The 25,107-nt window shown below is 52.2% G+C and overlaps 1 protein-coding gene across 1 annotated transcript in view; it reads right to left on the reverse strand.

Annotated features, from left to right (window-relative positions):
• Nucleotides 1–3,054: 3,054 nt before the first annotated feature.
• CHST3 (carbohydrate sulfotransferase 3) overlaps nucleotides 3,055–25,107 on the reverse strand; it is a 38,417-nt gene continuing 16,364 nt past the window's right edge. The window contains exons 2-3 of the mRNA XM_046654213.1: nucleotides 11,133–11,357; nucleotides 3,055–9,904 (exon numbers count right to left, since the gene is read on the reverse strand). Coding sequence (XP_046510169.1) covers nucleotides 8,626–9,904; nucleotides 11,133–11,272 — 1,419 coding nt within the window. The 5' untranslated portion in view covers nucleotides 11,273–11,357 and the 3' untranslated portion in view covers nucleotides 3,055–8,625. The remainder of the gene's footprint in view (nucleotides 9,905–11,132; nucleotides 11,358–25,107) is intronic.

Genomic DNA, 25,107 nt, shown 5'->3' on the forward strand with positions numbered 1-25,107 from the left:
TGACCAGGCCAACCTCGTGTTCCAGACTAACCACCTTATTCCCCAGGCTCTCAGTGTTAAGGAGCCAGGGATGTGCATTGTCGGGAAGCCAGACCAGACCCCAGCATGCCACCAGGGCTTTAAGCTGGGGGTTGACAGCTCAAACGCCTATAGGGCCCGGGACACTACTGTAGTGAAGGGAGTGGCAGCCTCGGCCCTCTTGGCCTGTTGCTTTCTCACTTTGGACATACGAGAGTTCATAAAGAAGATGTCTCTGTTGGAGGTAAAACGTCAGTGCAAGTGCTGTGATCAACGCTGCCTTGCTGTTGGAGAGACCACAGAGAGCGCAAGGCCGCCCTTCTCTGCTTCAAGGGGCTGCTGCCTCTCCCCAGCTGCAGCCACGGTTCCTGTGGGAATAAGAGCCCACGGGGCCTATCACCCCAGGGAGCAGGTACTGTCAGACCCCTCTCCCGCCCTCACGCCTCACTCTGGAAACGTCCAGCTGCCTGAATCTTCGTCTCTGGGCCTAATGGCTTTTTCCATAACTCTGGAATGCTGTCCTGCCAGTGGGACAGAGAAGGGGAATTAAGACTCCCCAGGAGCAACCTTTAGCCAAAGGCCAGCGAGGGTTGGTGTAGAAACGCTCCAGGCCCCCTCATCTCTCCCTCGGTGCATCCAAAGCAGGAACTTCACATCTTTATCCAGGGGAATCTGCCCCAGGTGCCCAAGATGGCGGCCGGCTAACAGGGTATGCTGGCTTGGCCCCTCCCCTCCTCCCCTGCCAGGCTGTCTGCCACTCCCAAATAAGCCATTTGCTGTCAAACCCTTGTCTCAGCATCAGCTTCTGGTGCAACTGAAGCCAAGACACTCAATTTTCAAGAGGAAGCAGAAATCTGGTTTTTATATAAAAAGTCTTAATTTTTAAGTGTTGGCCTCTAATGCCAATTGTTAAAAACAAAACCAGACACTGCATGGGCCCCACACCCACAGGGTGGATGTGGTCCATGGCTAGTGCTGTACAGGGCTATATGTGTGCCCGGCTCTGGCCTAACCCTGCCCATCCCCAAAATTCTTGGCCATTATGGCTGTGGCTATTCTCACGGGTGTTCTTTTCAGCAACTTGGCTGTCTTCCTCCCCTGCATCCCATGAGAATGTCCCCTCCTTGTTGTCACTTTCCCTCCCTCCCTCCCTCCTTTCCTTCCTTCTTCCTCTTCTTCTGATTTTCTTGGGCAAGCCTCTCCAGCTGAGGCTTGTTTTCCAATAAACTGTACTACTTGCTTGTCCTTCCAATAAACTGCACAGCAGCATTTAGCAAGGGGTTTACTAGCCCCCAGAGGATTACATCTCTGGGGAACCTGTATTGCTGCTAACCTTGGCCCAGCTGGTTCAGAAATGGCTCCTTTAAGAATTACCCGAGGGCCAGCCCGGTGGCCCAGCAGTTGAGTTCACACGTTCCGCTTCTCGGCAGCCTGGGGTTCGCTGGTTCGGATCCCAGGTGCGGACATGGCACCACATGGAAAGCGATGCTATGGTAGGCGTCCCACATATAAAGTAGAGGAAGATGGGCATGGATGTTAGCTCAGGGCTAGGCTTCCTCAGCAAAAAGAGGAGGATCGGCAGTAGTTAGCTCAGGGCTAATCTTCCTCCAAAAAAAAAAAAAAAAAAAAAATTACTCCAAGTTTCAGTTTCCCAGAGGCACAGTGTCCCCTGTAGTGTTTATGCCTGGCCTGGTTCCCCAGGGTCCCCACTCCCTGTGGCCATCATCGCATCTTTTGAGTAATGCCCCAGGGTGTGGATTGAGTTGAGGAAGCCAAGGATCAAGGGTTTCTGACGACCAGATTTTATGATGGCAGCATGGATGCCTTGGGTCCATTAACTCTGACCCACAGCAACCTTTTTGCAGAGTCTGCAAAAATCTGCACAGGCCAACTCTTGCTCCTGGCCTGCAAGTGAGAAGCCTCAGTGAGAATGGGGTGAAGATGGGATGGGGCCCTGAAACCTGACCCCGGGCTTTTCTTGCCAGCCTCCTCACCCACCACCTTCTTGTATGTTTAGCATGGCTTTCAGTCCTAGACACATACTTGCAGGTTTCTGGCAGCTACAAACTGTTCTGCAGAATGCCAGAATCTTGAAAATGTTGTTTGGCAAAAAAAAGTTTGCATGATAAACGAATTCCACCCATAAAAATGGTTCTGAGTGAATCCTGGTAAGCTGGGTCAAAAGGAAGCAGGCCTTCTCAGAGCCTTTGATACGTTCATGTGTCCTGTAACTTCCTAAGAGCCTTCAGTGACCACTGTTCCTCCAAACATACTTGGGGAGCAGCTGCTGCAGACTCCAGTACTGGGCCTGCCTGGCAGGGCTCCATGAGCAAATGGCAGAGGTCTGAGGCCCCCGCTGGTGATCAAACTGCTTCCCAGTGTGGGTCGCCTTATTGTTGCTCCCTCAAAAGACCCTGTGGGGTGTTCGCCTCCTTCCTGGGGGCGGGTAGCTTGTGGGGTAGCGGAGGAAAATCCAGGAGCCCAGAGGTCTGGGAGTGGGGAGGAGGGATGGTTTCTGCCCAGGTTGGTGGCTGAAGGGGGGAGTGGGCAGGGAGATGAGCAGCCTTCTCTGCTCTATGATTAGGGCAATTTGTTCTCCAGGAGGTCATTTGTGGTAGGAAACACAGCCTAGAAATTAAACTAAATATATCCCACCCCCAGAGGAGCAGAGACAGCCATGGCACCTGGCTGGGTGGGGTGGTGAAGAGTCCACTCAGGTTGGGATGTCACTGAACTGACTCCCATATTTTAAGAGTTGGGAGGAAAATGGTTTGAGTTTCCCAGGCCTGGCCTGGGTGAAATGGCAGATACAGGTCTGGGTTTTGGGGAAGGGGTTCCATTCCCCCATCTCATGCCTCACCCTATTGTCACCCCCTCACCCCAGGTTCCACTGTCCCCAGAGCTCAGTTCGTCTCTGCCTCTTCATGGTCGCTGCTGTTCCCACTTGCCCTGCGCCCCCAAACCCACACAGCTCCACCAGCTCTGTCTTCCTGTGCTCCAAATGGACCTTCTCTCTTCTCCCTGAGGAAACGCCGTTCCCTCCAGGAGGCTGTTAGGAGACAAAAAGAGCTGAAATCTAATTCACACTACAGTTGTTAAGACTGACAGAGCAATTTGAAATGATTCCATTAAATTTCTTAGCTGAAAGGGTCCTTAGCAACCTCCTCGTGTGGTTTTCAGACTTTGCTGACGGCTAAATTAAATCTTAGGTGCTACTTCAACACGCGAAGCAGATCAATGCACAGTTGCTCTGGGTGAGGGCGTCCCTTGCCCTTTCCGCTGTCTTTTTAATTCCTAAAGGGGCTTTTTAGAACAATGGTTGTAAACCACTGATTATATTTCTCATTCTAAAGGAAACTAGGGCCCAGAAAAGGGAAGTAACTTGTTCAAGGTCACAGGCCCAGACAGTGGCAAAGCTGGGACTTGTCTCCAGGTCCCCTGACCTCTAGCCAATGCTCCTGTCCCTGCCCCACGATGCCTGAGTATTCATCTCTCAGGCCCACCAGCTCTGCCATCCTGGTAACACAGAGAACATTTGTCACGCCCCGTCCAGTGACCCACACTTCTCTGTGCCTTCCATGCCTCGGGAGTGGGCAGGGCCTTCCTCGGCCCCGCTTCATGCAGCCACCCCTTTTCCTACCACTGCTAATTTTTTTCTTGTTAATTTTTATGATCGCTGCTGAGAACAAATACAAAAGAAAGGTAGAGACAGGCTTCAGATTTTTCTCATTGCATGTTTTCATTTTTAATTAAATAAGTCAAGTAAGCCATCAAGTGATGGGTTCACATTCTGTTCTGCAAAGCAGACCCTGATTGGCAGTGGCCGCCAGCTCTCTGAAGGGTAGCCCCTGCGTTTCCAGGAGACGGCAGATTGTTGCCACAGCAAGGACATCTGGGACACTGATGGCAAGGGGGCTGGGAGCTACGTGGCTGAACAGAAGGTGCTGCATGCTGCACATACACACGTGCGGACACTTATGTCCACACACGGCCATGCAGGGGGTGTCCTGTATCACGTGGCCATGAAATATGACACATGGCTGAGGTCTTGGCAAATGACAGAGTTTGCAGGAGAGCCAGGCAAACTTGGCCTAGAACACACAACACAGATGAGAGGGTGACTTCAGGGGTGCCCAGCTCAAGCCCAGAGTCTGAGGAAGCAGGGTACTTGGGTCATTTTTTACTTCCCAAACAAAATACCTGGTCTATAATACGAGCTGGGCCCGTGAGGATGGCACTGTTCTTGAAAACATCTAACTAATTTGTCCCCCACGCACGGTTGTGGAATGACAAAGGACAGGAGAACAAAGGATCTTGAAGCTCTTAAGATATCTGAAGTTGCCCACTCTGCTTGTCCTTTTGAGGTAAAGAGCAACTTGCTTTATTCCTAAAACCGCCAGCAGTGGGAGGCCATGTGGCTGCAATCAGGAAACCCTGGGCCCTCTCCATCCCGTCTGGTTGGACCATGTCCCAGGAATTTTCATGAGCAAACCCATCAACTCGGATTTCAGAGGATGCGCCTTCTTTCAGCTTGTACAGATTGACGAGACCCACTTGGCTTCACAGGCTTCTGCTCACCCCCTCATCCCCACCCTCCCCTGAGCACTCCCGGCCTCAGGATCTGTCCCTCTGAGACCTGCCTTTGCTTTCAGCCTTTGGGGATGGGAGTGAGGGGACCGCCTTGGGGACACAGCCATCCAGTCTTCTGCTCCTGTCCTTTATAATCCAGGGCTATCAAGGGGCAGGCCCTGTGGTCAATTAAAACAGGCCCTAGTGCCAGAGAGGGCACCCAGGACTGAAAGAGACCTTCAGGGTCAGGACCAGACCGACTGATGCTTACAGCTCCTGTCTGCTGTCCAGGCCAAGTGGCCACCTTCCGGGACAGGGATCCCCTGACTTCCTGCCAGAACCCGTTCCATCATCGGACAGACGGCAGAGGTGGCAGGAAAGACGCATTGTGATGGGTTGGGTGGGGGCGCTCTGCTCTTGGGGGTTCGCTTAGCAAGCTGCCCCATGACACCAGCCTCAGGCACTAGCTCCCAGGCTGAGGGTGCTGGCAGACAGGGAGTAAACTCTTCATCAAACATTTCTTTTTATGTTCGTTTAGTTAGCTATTTTCAAGTGTGTGTATCATATAAAGAGACACAAGGGTAGAATCTGTGTCTCTCTCAGCCTTAGCAACCACGTGGTGAGGACCTGCAGAGGCAGCTACAGGGCTCACACCTGCTGCTGCTTTGCTCTTTGTGGGGACTCAGGAATCCTGCCCCCCCTACCCCCACTACTCCTGAAGATCCCCCATGGCCTCATCTGCTCCAAGGTTTACAAAGAAGGCCCAGAGGAGAAGCCAGGAATGGGCAGCGGTGGCGACAGCCTGTGGGTGTTGGACACTGCCCTGTCTCACAGAGGTCTGGACTGTTCTGAACTATTTATATAAGCCAGACTAAAGAGGTCTTCATTAAGAAAGAGAAAATGAGTAAACGCTCATTGCTGAACAGGCCTCTTATTCCAGGAAGCTGGCGGCCCGTGGAGGTGAGGCCGCAGCTGCTCCCTCTGTCTCCAGGCAGGTGCGTGCTGTGCAGGGGACGGCTCCTGGTGGAGCCAGCAAGAGCAGAGAAACAGGGCTGGCCTCGCTGGAAACGGAGGCACTAGTCCCCAGCTGGACCACCTTCCTAGGCCCAGCTCCATGCTGAAAACCCCACATGCATGTCTCCAACTAGGTCCCGCGGAGCGAGAAGTCGGTAGTCACCCCGCCCCGCTGCCCCGTCCTTCCCCAAACCCCGAGGGTTCTCAGGGCATTGCTGAGCCCCAAGGAGACACTTGCTTGAGTTGTGTCCTGTTTCAGACCCCTGGGCAAAGGTAATACAGCAGAAAGGGACTTCCTGGTGCATCTTCAACTCAAAAGGAGGAAACCAAGGAATCTCCTTAAACAACAGCCTGGGCCATCGCGACTCCTGCACCTTGGTCCTGTCCTCTTGTATTCTGAATCGTCTTCGAGTGTCCTTGTGTGTATGGAATGAGTGAATGGTCTCTATTATTGCTGTTTCGTTTTTCTTGATTTGGGTACAGCTTTGAGTCCCTGCAAATAATAAGGTATTTCTGTCTCTTCTTTTTCACAAAATAAATAAATAAAGTCAACTTGTAGTGTACAAATTGTCAATGTCCTGAGAAGTCCCAAAGGTCCATTCTCGGTACTGTCCTCTGAGCTCAGGGCTGGAGGCCTTGGCCCTGGAAGCATAGGAAGGAAGAAGTCCACCGTCCACACTCAGAGGCCCCAGGAAGAGCCCTGGACGGAAGCGCTTGCCCACCCATCCACCCAGGTGGGGAACAGTGGAGGGAGGAGCTAGGGAAGAACAGCCAGCACTTCTGGGCCCGCCAGAAACATCCTAGTCCCACTCAGCCCCAGGGTCAAGGTTTCAGAGTTGGAGCCCCTTTGGACCCCAAATTAGAGGCAGCTCCCTGTACAACTTACTTTTGGACTGGAAAACCTAGAGTGAAGACTTGAATGGCTGAAGCCCACGGTGATGTAGACCCAGCAGCTCAAATATGCTGATTATAGCAGATCCCACAAGATGGCCACGGTCTTCAAATTTTCAAACTGCAGCTTCCAGCCAGGACACATGTCTCCCCTCTCCAGGGCAACACCAGGACTTGGATCCTGTATTTCCCTGGCATCCATAATACTCAAACCAAAACTCAGCCCCCTGGGTTGGACAATAGGACAGATATGACATAGAGGTTGTCCAGGAAATCAGAAACAGCCCTTAATAAGCTGTTGCAGCTCCCTGCAAGTTCTGAGGTGGTACTGATTTCTGCTCCCCAGTTTTGGGTGGGAATAGGGAAAGACTTCTACTTTGGGGACACCTGCTGCTTGGTCATAGGCCCCCGACCCCCCAGGAAACATGTTAGGGCCTGAGAGAGATTTTCAAATCTGGCCTCTTTTCAGGGAGGGGCTGAGGGCTGCTAATTTCTGCTGCTTCTGGACATTCAGTGAAGAACGCCGGTGGCTTCTGAGATTCGTTCCACACGCAGTTCAAACAGAAAAGCCCGTGGAACACTGGGGGCTGCCATGGCCACCTAGGCTCTGATCCTTCTAGGGGAGGCTCCTCCCCATCCTCCTCTGGCAGAAGCCAGAATGCTCCCCGCTGGTCCTCCCAGACCCCCAGCCCCTCAAGCACAGACTGCTTCCAAGTGGCACTTCTGCAGAAACAAAACCGAAAACACAGCCACAAAACGAGACACCAAACCATAAATAACTTAAAAAAAACCCCAAATAAAACATCCAGCCTGAGTTGAGCAATGCTTTTCCCAGAGCCCTAAAAGAGCAGTTTCAGACACTAACCACGTAACCAGGGCAACCAACCACGTGGCTGACCTCTGTCCCCTGTCTTCTCAGGGGAGGGGTTATCCTGATGTGACTTCTCCCCCAAGAGTACTCTGTATGTTCTTCTGGGCCCTGCCCCACAGAGGCCTGGCTGGAAATGGCAGGACCCACGAGCTGCCTTTTGCCTCTGGGGACCACAGCTGCTTCTGCCAGTCAGGCCTGAGACAGCCTTCAAACATGGACATGCTCTTGGGGAGCCAGCCAAGCGGGGGTGGGCCTTTGGGCTGCAGTCACGTGAGGTGAGGGTCAGCCGCACCATCTCCACACATGCCGCCTGCCAGCAGTGAGGACGGGAGGGGGCCAGAGGAGGGAGCCGTGAAAATCCAAGGCAGTTCTGTATCCACCGCTCAGTCCCAAACCCGGCCAGGGAACGGGGTCATGGCCGGTGACGTTTTCTTCTCCTGCCCCCAAGCAATTCCAAAATGCAATTAAAGGCTCCTCTTTAGGTATGTGATACAAATAAACCCTGTAGGCATAAAGCAAAGGGGAAGCTTGTCTGTGTATCAATAGGTGTGTGGATTTGTGTCTTTATGATGTTTTTCTGTCTGTGTACGTGGTGTGTGTGTAGGCATTGGTCTTTATATGTGTGAGTGTTTTGTAGCTCTATACATGACTGATTTCATTAGGAAACAGCACAGCTAGCCCATTTATGAAAATACTGACTCGTTCTTGGTTGGTAAGCCCCCAATGCCATCCTCTGGCACCCTGGGCTATCCCGGTCCCTCCTCAGAGACCAAGCTAGATTCCACACTGGATTGAGTAGAAATACAGACACTGAAAGGCTAACACTCAGGGCAGCAGGAGATCCGACTGTGACTGGTCAGTGCCCACTGCCCCTTCTGGTTGTTAAATATTTGGACTCTGGGCCACAGGCTCCCAGTACTTATGTGTGTTTCATGTATGTTTCTGGATGAGTGTGAACGAGGAAGGCTTATCAACAGGCCCGGGCCTGCCTGGACCTGCTCAGGAGACCGCAGCCCCTTAAGTCTGAGCTTGCTGGCCCTCAAGGGGCCCAGGCACTGTCCTGTTCTCAGCGAGAAGCCCCAGGCCCGTGGCCACGGTGGGGAAGCTAGCAGGCTAGGGGCCTACTTCTACAGCAGAGGGGCTACATGGTCACGCACGGCTCCCGCCCACCCTCCGCGAGGGCCGCCGTCTCACTGCTGGCCTGGGGTGAGCAAGGCAGGGCAGGACTTTCACAAGGAGGGCTGCTCGCAGCCCCAGGCCCCCTACGTGACCCAGAAGGTGCCACGCTCCTCCAGCAGGCTGACAGAGCGGTTGGTGAGGGAGGCGGCATCCTGCACCAACTTGTAGCCAAAGAGGCGCATGGCAGGAGCACAGGCGGCCTGCACCACCTGCGCCAGCTTGAAGGGCATGCTGAAGCGCCACTTCTCAAACTGCTCCGAGGAGTTCTTCTGTGTGGAGTAGATACCGCTGCTGTCCCGGGCCGCCTGGGTGTTCTTCTGGATCCAGTCTTCCACCTGCGGGGTCAGGGGGATGCCTGCAAAGTGGTACATCTCCCGGGCCTTCTGCAGGGGCCTGCGGGCCACGTCCTCGTAGCGCACCAGCATGTAGCGGCCCCGCAGCCAGGCTGGCTGCCTCAGGCCCAGCTCCGCCGATAGGCGGATGCTCTCACAGTTCCCCCTCAGCCGCTGCACCTCCTCCTCTCTCAGGCGGTCCTGTCCCTCGGCCAGCCACTTCTTCCAGGTCTCATACTTGCCGGCAAAGGCCACCATGCGGGAGGCCAGCACGGCCCGGGGGTCGCGCACCAGCTGGATGACGCGCAGGTCCAGCCGGGGGTCCTCGGCCAGCGGCTGCAGGAACTCCAGCTGTCGGATGCGCACGGCCTTGAGGGCCATGTGCTCCTTGCGGCGGCAGGCCTCGGCGGCCAGCGTCACGTTGAGGGGGCCACAGCGGCGGTTCTTGCAGTGGTACTTCTCAAAGACCTTCTTGACAAAGGGAGTACAGACAGGGTCCTCACAGAGGGAGCGGCTGGAACCCCGGCGGAACATGTACTGAGTCAGGTGGTCCTCGGGCAGGGGGCTGATGAAATGCTCCAGGACGTACAGGTCGCACAGGAAGAGCTGCTTGAGCACGTCACGGTAGACCAGGGCCGAGCCTGCGGCATTGGCGCCTCCCGGCTCAAAGGACACCGTGCGCTCGATGTGCCACAGCGGCTCGAAGAGGTAGAAGATGTTGCCCTGCTGGTTGAAGAACTCGCCCACGAACGAGGAGCCGGTGCGCGTGGTGGCCATGAGGAGCACATGGCGCCGGGGCTGGGCCAGGGCGGGCCTGGGCGGCTGCCCCTCCTCCTCCCCCTCGGCCTCCTCTGCTGGCTCCACACCCAGCTGCAGACTGAGGTTTCGCAGGCGGCTCTGCAGCTGCGTGAAGGCTGAATCAAGCTCACTCAGGGACAAGAGGGACGCGTTCTCAGCCAAGGCCAGGGCTGGGTCGGTGCTATTGGCATCTACCAGGGATTGGGGGATCTGCTTCAGCTTGTCCGAGACCCTGTGAGGACGGAGGGAGAGTGGGGTCAGTGGCTGATTGGGGACTCCATCCCCTGTGCATCCCTGTGCGACCTGAAGCAGCCTCCTGGGCTGACCACCCCCAGGCTGCCTTAGTTGGGTTTCCCCAGAAGCAGACTTTGAGGCAAGGGTCTCAGTGTAGGGAATTCACCTGGGATACAGTCACCGGAAGAGCTGGTAGAGGGGTAGGAAGCGAGGAGGAGAAGAATGGAGGTCCACAAAGGGTGAGCAGGCTACCCTGTGGGCAAGTTGATCCAACGGGGGCACCCTGGAGACAGTGTGGAAGGCGCCCCAGTATTCTCTCACCCAAGGGGTGTGAAGGTCCCAGCAGCCGTGGCTGAGGGCTGCTCCCAGAGGCATTTAGTTACTCCTGGCTAGCCAGCGTGCACGTGGAGAGAACCTTCTCAGGTGGAGAGTGGCAGGGGCCTGCAGTGGGACTGGAACAGTCCATGCTGACAAACCCAGGCAGGGCCCCGAAACAGTGCTTGCTACACAGCCCAACTCCTAACCTACTCATGGCGGTTGATGCTTTCTTGCAGGGGTTGTGCCTGGGAGTGCAGGTCTAAGAAATCTTTCTATGTCTAGCAGGTCCTCTAGCAGGGCCACTGCACACAGCAGTACACTGCCAACTCTAGGGGGCAGCATTCCCAGTGTAGCTTATGTGAGTGCACACCCCTGGAGTTGAGCAAGACACAACCTGGGCAGCTGCACGTGGCAGCCCTGCCCACCAGGGTATCTGTACCAGGACCCTGACTTTCCATGGGCTCACTCTCATTCATGACTTCAGATTGTTAATGCAAGGCATCATCCTAGGTCAGGCAGTTAATTAATAATAACCACAGTCAGCAAGTACTGGACACCAACTATGTGCCAGGCACTGGGCTAAATGCTTTTATATTTTCTCATTTAATCTTTACAACAAGGCAGGCCCATCATTAGCCACATTTTACAGAAGAGGAACTTCAGACAGAAAAGTAAAGTAATTTGTCTAAGCTGTCACAGCTAGAAAGGGCCAGAATCAGGATTCCAACCCAGGCTGCCTGAGTCCAGACCCAGGTCTCACCACTGTGCAGTCATGAGGACGTGTGCATGATCTACTGCCTGGACACAGCAGGGGCCTGAGGATTATGGGTTGAAGGACTGCCTGTGCAGGTCCACAGAGAGCCCTGCAGCTGCCTCTCTGCACCCCCACTGCCCCCCGCATCCCTCACCTCGATATGATTTTATTTTCCTTTTCAATGAAGACAAAAACCACCACCACAAAAACCAGGAAAAGGGCATATTTGCTCCTCATCCTCAGGCTGTGCAGAAAGTCCCGGCAGTCCTGGGGCAAAGCAAGGCCTTTCTCCATGGGGAAGGGTGGGGCCGCGGGCGCTCAGCTCAAGGGCATCCCTTAGGACCCGGCTCGTCGTCTTCAGGTCGGGGATGGCCTGGTCCTGTGGAGAGACAGGTGGTCAAGGACACCCTTGTCAGTAGATAAGAACGAACAAGAGCTTTTCCACCAGACTTTTGAGGATGCTGGCCCTGCTTATCGGCCAGAACCCCAGACCCACTCTCCCAATGGACTTTGCCCCAGAGAGAGCTGAAATCAGGTCACTTAAAATGCTAATGAACTCTGATTCATCTATGCCACCTCCATCAATTTATCCTTTGACTTCACACATGACTCAAAGGCAAGTATATGGAAAAGAACGTGCCTTGCACTATAAATGTTTGCAACAACAAAAGACTGCAAACACCTAAATTACAAATGATCCATGCAATAGATTATCATGCAGACACAAAGAATAACGAGCTGGATCGACAAATGTTGATGTGAATAATCTACTATATACTTAGTAATTATGTGTATATATACATAAAAGCAAGCTGCAGGCACAAGGGGTTTCTTAACCTCAGCACTAATGACATTTTGGACCAGATAATTCTTTGTGTGGGGCTGTCCTGTGCATTGTACGATGTTTAACAGCATCCTTGGCCTCGACTCATTAGATGCCAGTAGCATCTCCTCTGCTCAGATGTGACAATCAAAAATGTCTCCATGGGCCAGCCTGCTGGCGCAGCAGTTAAGTTCGCATGTTCCACTTCTCGGCGGCCTGGGGTCACCGGTTCCAATCCTGGGTGTGGACACGGCACCGCTTGGCAAAAGCCATGCTGTGGTAGGCGTCCCACGTATAAAGTAGAGGAAGATGGGCACAGATGTTAGCTCAGGGCCAGTCTTTCTCAGCAAAAAGAGGAGGATCGGCAGTGTTTGCAGGGGGAAAATTCTTCAAAAAAAAAAAAAAAAAAAAGTCTCCAGACATTGTCAAATGTCCCCTGGGCGGGGGGAGGTGCAAAATCATCCCAGGTTGAGAATCTCTGATGCAGTATCATCCCATTTGAAAAAAAGTGTTTTTAAGTGAGAAAAAAATATAGATGCTGGATACAAATGGACTATGACTGCAGGGACACACACAGCCTCAAAAGAGAGGGAAGGGGAGGTCGGGAGAGAAGAGTTGGGGGGGGGTCTTAACATTTGCTGCGTGACATTGTGGGCTGTTAGAAATTTTACCACACGGATGTGTAAATTTTAAAAAGTTAACCAAAGGAACAAACTGACTATAGCACATGAATTCTACTAAAATCCTTCCCATGACCTTGGCCTTCAATTTCAGCTTCCTGGGGCAGCCTCCCCGGGACAGGTCAGAGCTCCCCCAGCCCCTCCACTGCACAGGCTCCCGTCAGCAGCTGAGACTCCATCATAAAGCGAGCCCACTTGTAAGGACTTGTTTAGTGCTGATCACCCCTTCGTGGGGGACGAGGAGGTTGTCTGGGCCCCTCACCACCCCTCAGCCCTGGGCCAGGCGCACAGGAGACACTCATGCACAGCTGCTGAGTGATAGAAGAGATAATGGAAGAAATTACCCTCAAAGGGAGGTGTATGTATTTTTAAAAACCAGAGCAAATACAGCATTGTCCAATGGAGCATCTTTCACTCATCCTCATCGCCACACACACACTTGTCCGCACTGCGAGCCCCAGTTTCCAGCACAACCCCCACTTGCAAAAGTCTCTCCTTTCCTCCATAAGGACCCTCATCACGGGAGACAATCTGCTCCAAGTGTGAAAAAATCTTCTTGTGACCCCGTGCAAGGCACCAGGACCATCTCTCTCTCTGGAAAACATGGATTTTCCCAAGGGAAGCAGCTGGTATTGACATCGGGAAGTGGGAGGGCAGGAATGAGGGTCCCAGGGCTGCATCCTTGTCACACAATAGAAGTGGCTTCAGGGACAGCCAGAAAATCTGTCCTTTTGGGAAAGCAGTGAGGCAAGGGTTCTGCATGTGAGGAGGCAGACGTGTACCCCAGCAGCTGAGTGGAGGTCTCCAGCCGTGCAGGGCAGAGCGGTGGTGGGGCGGCAGACAGCTCTCTCTCAGGGGGCTCTGGGGGTGCTTCCTGAGTGTGGGTGGGTGGGGAGGGGCCCAGGAGGGAAGAGGGCTGCAAGGCCAGCTCCAGAGCAAGTGGAATATTCCTGCCTCTTCCTAATTCTTCTGGGCCTTTCCCCATGCACTCATTAAACAAATATTTTCTGAGTCCCAACTGTGTGCCAGTCTCTGGTCTAGGCACTGGGGATACAGCAGTGAGCAAAGAGACAAGGTCCATGTGCTCGTGGGGCTTAAGCTCTGGTTGGAAAGGTCAGCTGGAATATTATGGGTACCTGAAGTTTACTGAGTGTATACTATTCTGTGCCAGGTGCCATGCTAAGCACTTGATTTGCATTTCCCCATCAAATCCTCACACAAGCCCTCTTATGTAGCAACTATCCCATTCTATGGATGAGGAAACTGAGGTTGAGGGTAAGTAACTTGTCCAAGGTCCCTCCAGCAGTGGCCCTGACCACCCCTCCCAGGTTCAGGTCATTTGAGCATCTTAGTACTCCCCAGTGACCCCCACATAAGGTAGGGCTTTCCAGTTGATGGTCTGTCTGTCTCCCTTTCCCAGACTGCAAGCTCCCTGAAGTCAATACTGGCATCTAGAACGGCACCCAGCACATACCAGCTGCCCCACAAATCACTGATGAGTGAACCTGTTGAAGCCAGTGCCTGGCTCAGTGCCTGGCAGGCTGTGGGCATGAGTTTGCAGAATGATGGGCAGGTCTGCATTCCCCATGCATCCAGTTTAGCCTGTGGTGAGGTGCGAGGCTGCCTGTCCCACTGGGAAGGTGAGACCCAACACTGGGTCTGCAGAGGTTGAAATCCTGACTTTCTGCCCTCTCGGCTCTCAGCTGAGAGTTGCCTGGGTCTGATGGTGTGAGGGAAGCAGGAGGAGCTGGGACCAGAAGTCCTGGGTTCTAGTCCTTCCTGCATGTCTACCATGCTGTGTAACCTTGTATAAGTGACTTAACCTCTCTGGACCTCAGTTTCTTCACCTGTAGTGTAAAAAGGGGCGTACCTACTGCATAAGGTTGTTGCGAGGAACAGGATCTGGTGCATGGTAAGCGTTCATTAAATACAACAGGAGAGAAAGGCAGGGTGGCAAGAGGGAGTTGCCCTCACTGTCCTCTCCCTTCTAGGTCTAACAGCTTTGGTAAGATTTAGAAGTTTAGCTGCCTCGATGACAAAGCCCCTGAGCCTTCTCCTCCCCTCCATTCCAGGCTCTGTTTCTATTTTTGAGCTGCCGTCCAGTCCCCTCACCCCCCGAACAATACCGGGTTCCTGAGAACCTTCCCGGCATTGCCCTAAAAGGAAGCAGCAAGGGCGAAAACTCTCTCCAACAGGACACACGAGGCAGGCTGCTGGCTCCCATGCCCTGGCCCGGGCAGGCTGCCCCTAGGTTCAGCTTTGGAAGCCCAGCGGGTGGATGGGCGGGCAGGGGAGAGGGGTTTAGAGGTCCCAGGGGAATGCAGGAGGTCCCCAGAGTCAGGGTCACAGGGGCCAGGAGGTCACCAGGTCGGGAGGGAAGACAGGGCTGGGATGAGGGTCACCCAGCAGAGCTCCAGGCAGAACCTGTCCCGCAGGAGGCCCTCTGCAAGAAGCGGGTGTGTGACATCCGTGACACTGGACAAACCTTCGCATTACTTCCCTCCCACACCCGTGGTGCATGGGCTCGTCCTGCCTCCCTTGCTTAGCTCATGGGAAGAATGAAAAAGCTCTTCCTTCGCTTGGCGGATGCCACCTCCCAGGGGAATACTCGATATCTTTCCTCCCCCCAACACTCGGCAATGATGCGACAGCCAAAGGAAAAGGCAGCGTCCCCCTGCTGGGATGCCAGCAGTCATGTTTCCAGGGCGGCAGGGCCAATGGTGAAGAAGGCCAGGGGCAGGTGCCAGCCCAGCTCTGCCTGGATATGGTTGGGGGAAGCGAGCAGCTGCCCTTGGCCCAGTTATACCCAGTGCTCAGCTCTAGCGTCCCCTCCTCTGGAGTCCTTCCCTGACCACCTACTTAACATGGATCATCTCCCCTCCCCCACCACTTCCCTTCTCAGCCTCCTGCTTTATTCATTCCTAGAAGGAAATCTACTTGAGTCACTGGGATGTCAGCTCCATGAGGAGAGCTTGTCTGTCGGCTCTGCCTCTGTAGTCCGGTGACCCGTTCTGTGGGTTCTGAGCACAGAGTAGGTGCTCCCTAAGACTCACTGAATGAATGGATGAAGGCCTTTTGCAAAGCAGTTAACCCAGTGTGAGAGGCTTAATCAGTCTAAATTGATGGGAAATACGAAGAGGAAGAAGAAAAAGCAGCTGTTGCCTCCGTGAGTGAACCGGGTGTGCATGCTGTGAGCATGTGCTATGAGCAGAGCTATGGCTATGTGCTAGGAACTCACACTAGGAGCGCATATTATCAGTATATGCCCTGAGTGTGTATTATCAGCAAGTGCTGAGTGTGTGCTGTGGAGGTATACTATGAGCATGTCTGTGAGCGTGTGCTGTGGAGGTATACTGCGGGCATGTGCGTGAGTGTGTGCTGTGCAGGTATACTGCGGGCATGTGCGTGAGTGTGTGCTGTGGAGGTATACTGCGGACATGTGAGGGTGTCCTATGGGCAACACTTCACACTTAGGGCCTCACATACGTCAGTCTCTGAATTATCCCAGCAATCCGAGGACGCCTGATGCTTTTTTTTGAGGACGAGGAAACTGAGCCTGGGGGCTTTCAGTTCAAGTCCTCACAGCTATGTGCTAATTCGAGGAGGGCAGAAAACAGAGAAGGTGTCCAGACACACTTAGTGAGGGAACACTGCAAAGAAAGTGGCTTGTGTGCTGAGCCCCTAAACTCCAGGTGCCGGCTTCCCTATCCTGCTCTTCCTCAGGGGCCTTTCTGCTCAGGCACCCCTCGTGACCTGGTCAGGGGCCCTCACTAGACAAGTTTCCTACCTGGATGGCTCCCCGCTAGGCCCGTGGCTTCCCGGGGCCTTCCACTGAGGCCCCAGATGGATGCCGTCCACCCTTGCCTCCTGCTGGGGGAGGCGGGATCCCAGAGTCTGCTGTGAATGGAGCTCTGATAAGGGACGGGCCTTGCCAGACATTGCATCAGGCAGCAAAACTCCACTCCCCTCACTCAGGGCCAAGGGCACAGCGGGGACTGGGGCCTCAGCTGTTGCAGGCCCTGCTCACTCAGCCTTTTCTCCAGGCAGGAGGAGCTGCCCAGAGGCTGAGGGAGGGCAAGAGCTGAGATGGAGGAGGCTCCAGGGGCAGAGAGGGGAGCCGTGAAACCCATTGTGGGAAAACTCTGAACCAACCTGTGGGCTGCAGTCTTGGCGGGCTGCAAGGCTGCCCAACTGTGCCACGTTGCCAAATACCTGGGAAGGGAGACCTGGGGGTTTCTGTGAGTTGTCTGAATCCCCGGAGAGTGGAGACAGAGGCAGGGCAGGGGGAAGGAGCTCAGTGCTGGGCCTGTCTCTGTTGTATATGACCTTTGCTTGGGAAATGCAGAAGTCCATCCAGGGGCCTGTCCAGGCGAGCTTCTATTTCACATGGGGACATCAGAGATGGCTTGGGAAGGACCAAGGCCCCCCAATATCTCGAGCTTAGTGTCTGATGGGAAAGTAACTGCCCAGAGGCAGCGGATGAACCAGTGAGTGAAGGAGGAAGAGAAGGAATGCAAGAACCAGGAAGTGAATGAATGCCAACTGATGCTCCACCATGCAGCTGGGGGCTATCATTACTCCCCAAGCACCTCACATCCCAGCCTGCAGCTTCTGGTCCCAAGAGCAAACCCATCTGTGCCCTCCTTACGGGCACGTGTCCAACCTCAGCCGAGAGAGAGCTGAAGCAGCCAAAGGCAAAGGTGTGTGTCACCTGAGCAGGAGTGGACATCCAAGAACTTGTGAGAAGCTGTGGGCCAGAGCCATGAGGTGGACCACGGGGCTGAGGGCCAGCCTGGTGTGGGAGGGGGCTACCAGACTCTCAGGGAGCCAGCCCTGGCTGGGGCACACCCCAGCTGCCCCTCAGCCCTGTTTTGCTGTGTGGGGATGCGGGGGAGGATGTTCTCAACCCCCATGTGACACAGTCACTTCCTCGGGGCCTGCTCAGCCGTGTGAGCAACACATCCTGCCTAAACCCCAAAGCCAACAGCAGCACAAAAGACAAGGCCCCAGAGAACAGTCCCAAACCTTCCCATCAGTAAAGGCCCTTCCCATGCCAAAGCCCGGGCCCCGGGCCAGGGCGGCGCTGACCCACCGCTTCGGGTTTCACCCCACTCGCCCAGTCGGGAGCTGCAGCAGAGGCTGGCGTCCGGGATGTCCAGAACCACACAGCCCGGCAGCCTGGTGAGGAGTGTCTGGCTGGATCGGAACCGACCTGGATGTGGGCCAAGATTCATGGCCAAGGATGGGCACCCAGCCCTGGAAATCCAACATGTGAGAAACAACTTGAGTGTCTCCCAAGACTGGGCTGGATGAGTAAGTGTGGTGCTCTGGCACAATGAATGCAAGCCATGCAGGTGCACAGCTACAAAAATGGAATATTAAGTGATGACACTTTCATTTTATACCCTTTCGTATTCTTTGAATTTCTGACAGCAAGGCACGTGTATCACTTTAATAAGTTTTAAAACCTAATCTGAAACTTAAAAGAGAAATGTAAGATCACTTTGGAAGTGGTATGGAAAATGCATAGCAAGAAGGCAGGACTGGAGGCTGGGAGACCAGGGAGCCCCTTCTGCAATGGTCCAGGAGAGAGGAGGGGGCCTGAGCAAGGGCTGGCAGAGGGGCAAAAAGGGAGGACAGACAACGAGAGACATTAGGAAGGTAACGCGATGCCTCCAACACTCACAACGAGGAGGAGCCTTGAGCATGGTATGCTAAGTGAAATAAGTCAGATACAAAAGTACAAATACTGCAGGATTCCTCTTATGTGAGGTTCCTAGAGGAGCCAAATTCATAGACAGAAAGTAGAAGTGTCATTTCCTGGGGTTGGGGGAGGAGGGATGCGAGGGAGTTAGCATCTAATGGGGACAGAGCATCAGTTTGGGATGATGAAAAAGTTTGGGAGATGGACGGTGGCGATGGTTGCACAACAATGTGAATGTACTTAATACCACTGAACTGGACACTTAAAAATGGTTAAAACAGTAAATTTTATGGTGTGTATATTTTCCACAGCAAAAAAATAAACAATGATGCCAAGGGGCAGAGGGAGGTCAGGGGAACAGAAGACTCTAGGAGGATCCCCAGCTCTTTCCTTGGACTCAGTCTTGTTCTCCACTGCACCCACAGCACCTGGCACATGGCAGGGCTCAATAAATATTCGTGAAGTGAATGAATGGATTCATGCACTGTTTCAAAGAGTTAGCTATGGCTTCCTGTAGGGTGGTCTTCTCTTCCTCAGTGCTAGTGAGTATTGGGCACATAGGAGACGCTTGATTGATACTCCATTGGAAAAAGAATGTTGGCAGTTATTCTCAAATAACTATGTAATAAAGTCATTTTATTGCACAGAAAGACATTTATATTATGATGTTGCACCAAATAAAGACACTCCAGTATCTAAAGAAGGATTCCATTTTGTCAAAAAATAAGGACTGAAAAGGGCTTGGAAATTTTCTTGTTCATCATTCCTCATTTTCACCTGTAGAAATTCAGGTTCAGAGAGGGGAAAGCAGACAACTGGGTGGTGACAAAACTCAAACTATGACCTAGTTTCCTTGTTTCCTGTCTCCGGACTCTCATAGCTTAGCCCACTCAGGAATCTTCGGCACAAGGATAGCAAATACATGGCATACATTCTACCCCTCAGCAGTCCTGTGCCTGGGGCAGACATTACTAATCAATCATCATCCTCTTTTCAGCTGAGACTAGATGGAGCCTCAAAAGCCTTCTCAGTGCAGTGCCAACCCAAGAGTTGGCATGTGAGATAACACCAATTTGCCCTCCCAGCTTTATAGGACCCTTAGTGGCTACCTAACAGAATTCCTCACCACCCCTTAGTTTGGCATTCTACCATCATACATCACTCTGCAATGCCAGCCCAAATTTCAAGTCTCCTCTTACCTACACCCTCCGTTCAAGCACATATGCCTTGCACATGCATCCTCCAAGCCTTTAATTTAGTCCATAAAGCTCTTTACTAAATAAAACACCACAGGTTACAATGAATGGTGAGGTTACTAAGAATAATTAAAGCATCAAAATTTGCACAAAAAATTGCTTTTTGCAAAGAACTTCAATGGATGTAAGGTTCTTATAATTCCGCCTTTCTCCCTCACTCGGCTTGTGCTTCATGAATGAGAGAGGAGGTGAAGTTACAGCGAGCCTAGGAAATTGCACAGAACCACTGCCAATCCAGTCCACACCACAGCTGGCAAAGATCTTTACGCAGCTAATTTTATATTATTACTCACATGCCTTTATGTTTTTTTTATGAAAAAGTGCCAAAATTTAAAAAGTCTTAGGGCTTCCCCACAAAATGATTTTTGGGTTTGAGGAAAATTTGGGCGAGTCCACTGGAGTGTGTCTTGAGTGTGAACATAATCTGCTGTGGGCATTACAGCAGAAAAAGGTTGAGGGCAATTGCCTAAAGAAAGCATGTAAGGGCAAATTAAAACAATACACGGGGCCATTTTTTCACATATTTGATTGAGGAACAAAACGTTCTATAACGTACTGTGTGGGCGAAGTTCTGGGGAAACCAACGGGCAGACATCAAGTGCCCACATGCCTGCACCTTCCTCAGCCTTCTGGAAGCTATGTTGAGGCCATGTGACCAAGGTTTTGATCAATGGGATGCAGGTTAAAGTGATGAAAGCCACTTAGAGGCCTGGTCCTTAGATTATCCCACACATTCCTCTCGTTGTGGCGACACTGCAGGCCACATGTTCCCACTGGCTTAGTACAAGACGCAAGCAGCTCAAATCCTGAGCTGCTGCTCAGAGAGCCACCCAACTGGGATCAGATGTGATGCAAGCAAAAATAAGCCTCTTTTGTGCTAAACACGAGATCTGGGATCTCACTGTTACTGCAGCATAGCCTGTCCTGTCCTGACTGATACCTATGATTCTCTCCTAGTGTTGACAGGAGTGTCCTTTTTGAAGGACAATTTGGCAAAACCATCACAGTTTTAAATATGTACTCTTCAACCCAGCGATTCCACTTCTAGGAATAAATCTTGCAGATACACTTGCATGAGTACAACAAGGATACATACTAGAGTAAATTGTTTATAATTGCAAAAGGCTGAAAATGACCATAATGTCTGTTAATAGGCAAAAAAAAAAAAATACTAGTTAGATAAATGACAGTACATTTATCAGTGCAATACTCTGTAATGATTAAAAAGAGGCAGCTCTGTATGAGCTGATATGAAATGCTGTTCAAGATATGAGTGATAAAAGTAAGAGGGGAGAGTGTGTGTGGTACACTACCACCTGTGTAAAAGTCGGGGTGGATACACACACACGCTGGCACCTACTCAGAATATCTCCAGAGAAACAAGAAATCGGCAAGAATAGTTATGGGGACTTGGGAGACAGGGGTGGGAATGTGGACCTACTTTTCACTTATACCTTCTTGTACTGTTTGAATTTGTTATCATGTTTGTTTATGACCTTTCCCAAATAAAAGGAAATGGTTACAAAATAAACTGGAATAAAAAGAGTGTATGGAGTTGTGTTCCACCCACTGCCCTATTCTTAGTTGTTGCTTAAGGTTTACTTGAATGACCACGTCTAAGCTTTGTGATGAAATTAATGCAGCACAAGCAATAGGGAGCTTGACAAAGATGCTGACTGTACCAGGTTTCAGCATCTTGAACCAAAGAATGCTATTAAGCTGAAGACAGCAAATAGTGTTCACCCCATGAACCAAAGCCAATAGATTGGTATTGGTTGCCTGAAGCGCTGTGATGAGAAGAATTCTGAGGTTGTTTGTTTCCTGGGGGAAAGAAGGTGGTGGTTGATTAGTGATGTCTGCAGTGTGTATAGGATGGGGAAGAGCTGGTATGTGTGTCACATATTTGCTACTCTTACTTTAGTAGGAACAGGCTAAGGAAGGCTAGGAATCTTCTGGGCCCTGAAGTCCTTTTTCTTCCCTCATTCCTCATGTGTGCTATCATTTCCATTTTGGTCATACTCATTAGTGAAAGTTCTGTGCTCATTTGTGGGTTTGGGGGCTTTTTTTAGTTTTATTGATCAGCAAACTTTCAACTAGAAATGTGTGCCAGTATGTATACATGCACACAGGTGCACCATATGTGAACATGCCAAGGAGAAGCCCATGGAAGCCATGGGGGGACCATGGGTTGCCATTCAGAGTGGTCACGCAGCTTTCCCATCTTGCTCTGCACCTTTGCGAAGGTAGCTCTATTACAGGATTTCCAAGATAACCAGGTAGAGAAGAACTCTCACTGCGTAAGCCCAGCCTCTTCTCTTTTCACCAAGGAGCTCTGCCCAGCATCCCAGTGCTGGAATCTGTGGGGGCAGTAGAGGGCAGGAGAGAGAGGAGCAGCTGGGGTCTTAGCCCGCATGACTACTGCTATTGTCTGGGCTGATCTATGGCCATGAAGGAGCCCACCTATACCTGGGCCTGGGAGAGGAGAGAGGGAGTCTGAGGAGGTGGGGAGAGAGGCGCCGGCAGCCAATGGTCTAACTGCTCTGAGCACTGGACAGAGGGCCCTAGACTTGGAATCAGACTTGGACTGGGCCCAGCTCTCCCACTTACTCTCTGGTGACCTTGGGCACCTGCTCCGAGCCTGGGTCGGCCCCACAGGGCTGTGGTGAGCATCAGATAAGCTTGTGTGAGGCTCTGAAATAGGGAAGACTGCACGCAGGCTGGCCAATATGACAGGTCTGGACAAAAGTGAGCCAGAGCCGGTCTATGCTGATGCCACTGTTGGTTGGCACTCCTCATGCACATCTCTCCTCCAGCTGGACTGCAGACTGCTGCGGGGAAGGACCCTGGCTGATTTACTTCACCTTCTCCTATGGAACCAGCTCAGACAATCCTTGCCTGCTGTGGCCTTTGTTGCCACAATTACTACTGATCAAGGGCCCACCTTTCTAGCATTTTTTGGTGGGACACTCACCTTATGCATCAGGCCTCAAGCCTGGACAAATCTGGACATGGCCATCGCCAAACAGTTTCCATTTTCCCAGCTGGGAAGGCAAATCAATTTCAACTCCCAGGCCAAGGCCGATCAGCTGGAAGCAGCTGCCTGGAGTGCTGCCTTTGAAAGGTGCATCTCCACAGTGCACCTGTGCACTGTGCTGGGCCTGCTTGGTGATGTCTGCCATGGCTAGAGGGTAGCACGGCTGTTGTGCATTTGTTGAGTCTCCTTGAGCACTGCTTTTCAACCCTGACAGCACGTGAGAATCACCTGGGGAGTTTCTGGAATTACTGAGGCCCAGAGAGTATGGCTGGATTGGTCTGGGTATGGCTTAGGCATCGATCGTTTAAAGCTCCCTAGGGGATTCTAACCTAGAACTGGCAAAAATTGAGAGCGGTGCCTTAGAGCGCCCAGCTTCCCTAGAGAGCGCCCTCAGGGCATCTCAGACCGCGGAGCTGCTGTTGTGTGGAGCTGCTGTCTGTGTGCAAGCTCCGCTGCAAGGCCGGACTGGCAGGGGGTGCTGATCTCTTGCTGACCAGGATGGACAGCGGGTGAACAGGTCTGCGTTCCTTGTTTCACTGGGGACACAGGAGCCTGGGGAGCTTCTAGGCCCGTGTTTGAGTGGCCCACTTAAAACCAACTCCCTGTACCATGGGGTGCTACTCAGCAACAAAAAGGCATAAACTGATACACACCACAACTTGGATGAATTTCTCAGGTACCGAGTGAAAAAAGCCAATCTCAAAAGATTACACACTGCATGATTCCATTTATATAAGATTGTTGTTTTTTTTTTTGAGGAAGATTGGCCTTGAGCTAACATCCATGCCCATCTTCCTCTACCTTATATGTGGGACGCCTACCACAGCATGGCTTGCCAAGCGGTGCCATGTCCACACCCAGGATCCAAACGGGCGAACCCTGGGCCGCCGAAGCGCAATGTACACACTTAACCGCTGTGCCACCGAGCCGACCCCTATATAAGATTCTTGAAACAAAATTATAAGAGAGAAGAATACCGTTAGTATTGCAGGAATTAAGGAAGGGGTGGGGGGAGGGAAGTGGGTACAGTTATAAAAGGGTAACATGAGGGGTCCTTGTAGTGATGGAAATGTTCTGTATCTTGACTGTATCAGCATCAATATTTGTGATATGTTGTGATATTGTACTAGACTTTTGTGAGATGTTATCATCGGGGGAAACTGGCTAATGGGTTCATACACTCTCCCTGTATTATTTCTTAAAATTGTATGTGTTTCTATAACTATCTCAAAATAAAAAATGTTTAATTAAGAAGAAAAGAAAACTAGCGCCCACAACAGTAGTCTTTGGAAAATGGAGGCAGAAGTGGGCAGTAAGATTGAGCAGAAACAGCCTTCCTGGGGCAGAAGATGAGCTAGTTGAATCCAAACGGGAAGTCTGAGTTTGGCTTTTGTTGAAATATGGGCTGGCGACACTCCAGGGTTTATTCAAGCGCAAGGACAGCGTGGGGGCTTTTGGAAGGGGAGGCTGAATGAGGAAGTAGAACTTGATGAGGAAGCCCCAACCTCACAGTAGGGGCAAGAAAGAGGGGGACAGGATTCTGGAGGGAGCGACACGCTATCTGAGCCCCAGCAGCTGGAAGATCAGGCCTGGGCTCCAGTAAGGAGAGGAGCTGGGAGCAGACACGGGGTCCAAGTGAGGCACCCAGAGCCCAAGCAGAGCCACAGCATGCTCAGTCAGGCACGGCCTTGGGGTGAAGGAGAGCTGCACAGCCCTGCTAACTGCGCAACACTGGTCCTCACAGTTGGCAAGACCTGGGGACGTCTGGGTTATTTTTGAACTGCTCATGGGACTTGAGCAAAGTAAGTTTCAGGCTGGTTTATGGCAATTCTGCAGCTCCCAGGTGAGAAAAAGGAGGAGAAGGGTTTGAAGAACTGAGGTGCAACTTTTAAAAAGTGAAACCATGGGGCCGGCCCCGTGGCCGAGTGGTTAAGTTCGCGCACTCCGCTTCGGCGGCCCAGCGTTTCGCCAGTTAGAACCCTGGGCGCAGACATGGTACCGCTCATCAGGCCATGCTGAGGTGGCGTCCCACATGCCACAACTAGAAGGACCCACAACTAAAAAAACATATACACAACTATGTACCGGGGGGCTTTGGGGAGAAAAAGGAAAAATAAATCTTAAAAAAAAAGTGAAAACATTTGGGAAAGTACCTAGTGACCCTCCAGATGATAAAAGCTCACATTCAACAAGTGAATTCATTTGCTGAGTACTCGCTCTGGGCCAAGCATGGGAAGAGGCACTGGGAACAGACAGAGGGAAAGACAGTCTCTGCCCTGGGGAGCTGCATTATAACAGAAGTGAACAATTCTAATGAGCCAGGTACTGCTCCAAGCGCTTCACACACAAACATATTTAGTCCTCAGAACAGCCCCACCTCCCCAGATAATAATCACCACCCCCATCTCAGGCAAGCAGAGGCCAAACAACTTGCCCACAGTTACAAGGTAGAGCTCGGATTTGAACCCAGGCAGTCTGGCTCCGTAGTCCAGGAATCCAACCACCATGCTGTATCGCTGAGCAAGCAAATTTAGCCAAAAGGCAGGAGCTGTACAGCAGTAGGCAGCTCAGAGTCCTGGCCAGGAACTGGTCTGCCAAGACCTGTGGCCAACTAGCTGTGCAACTTGGGACA

The sequence above is a fragment of the Equus quagga genome, chromosome 2 (assembly GCF_021613505.1).
Source record: "Equus quagga isolate Etosha38 chromosome 2, UCLA_HA_Equagga_1.0, whole genome shotgun sequence".
Taxonomy (NCBI): domain Eukaryota; kingdom Metazoa; phylum Chordata; class Mammalia; order Perissodactyla; family Equidae; genus Equus; species Equus quagga.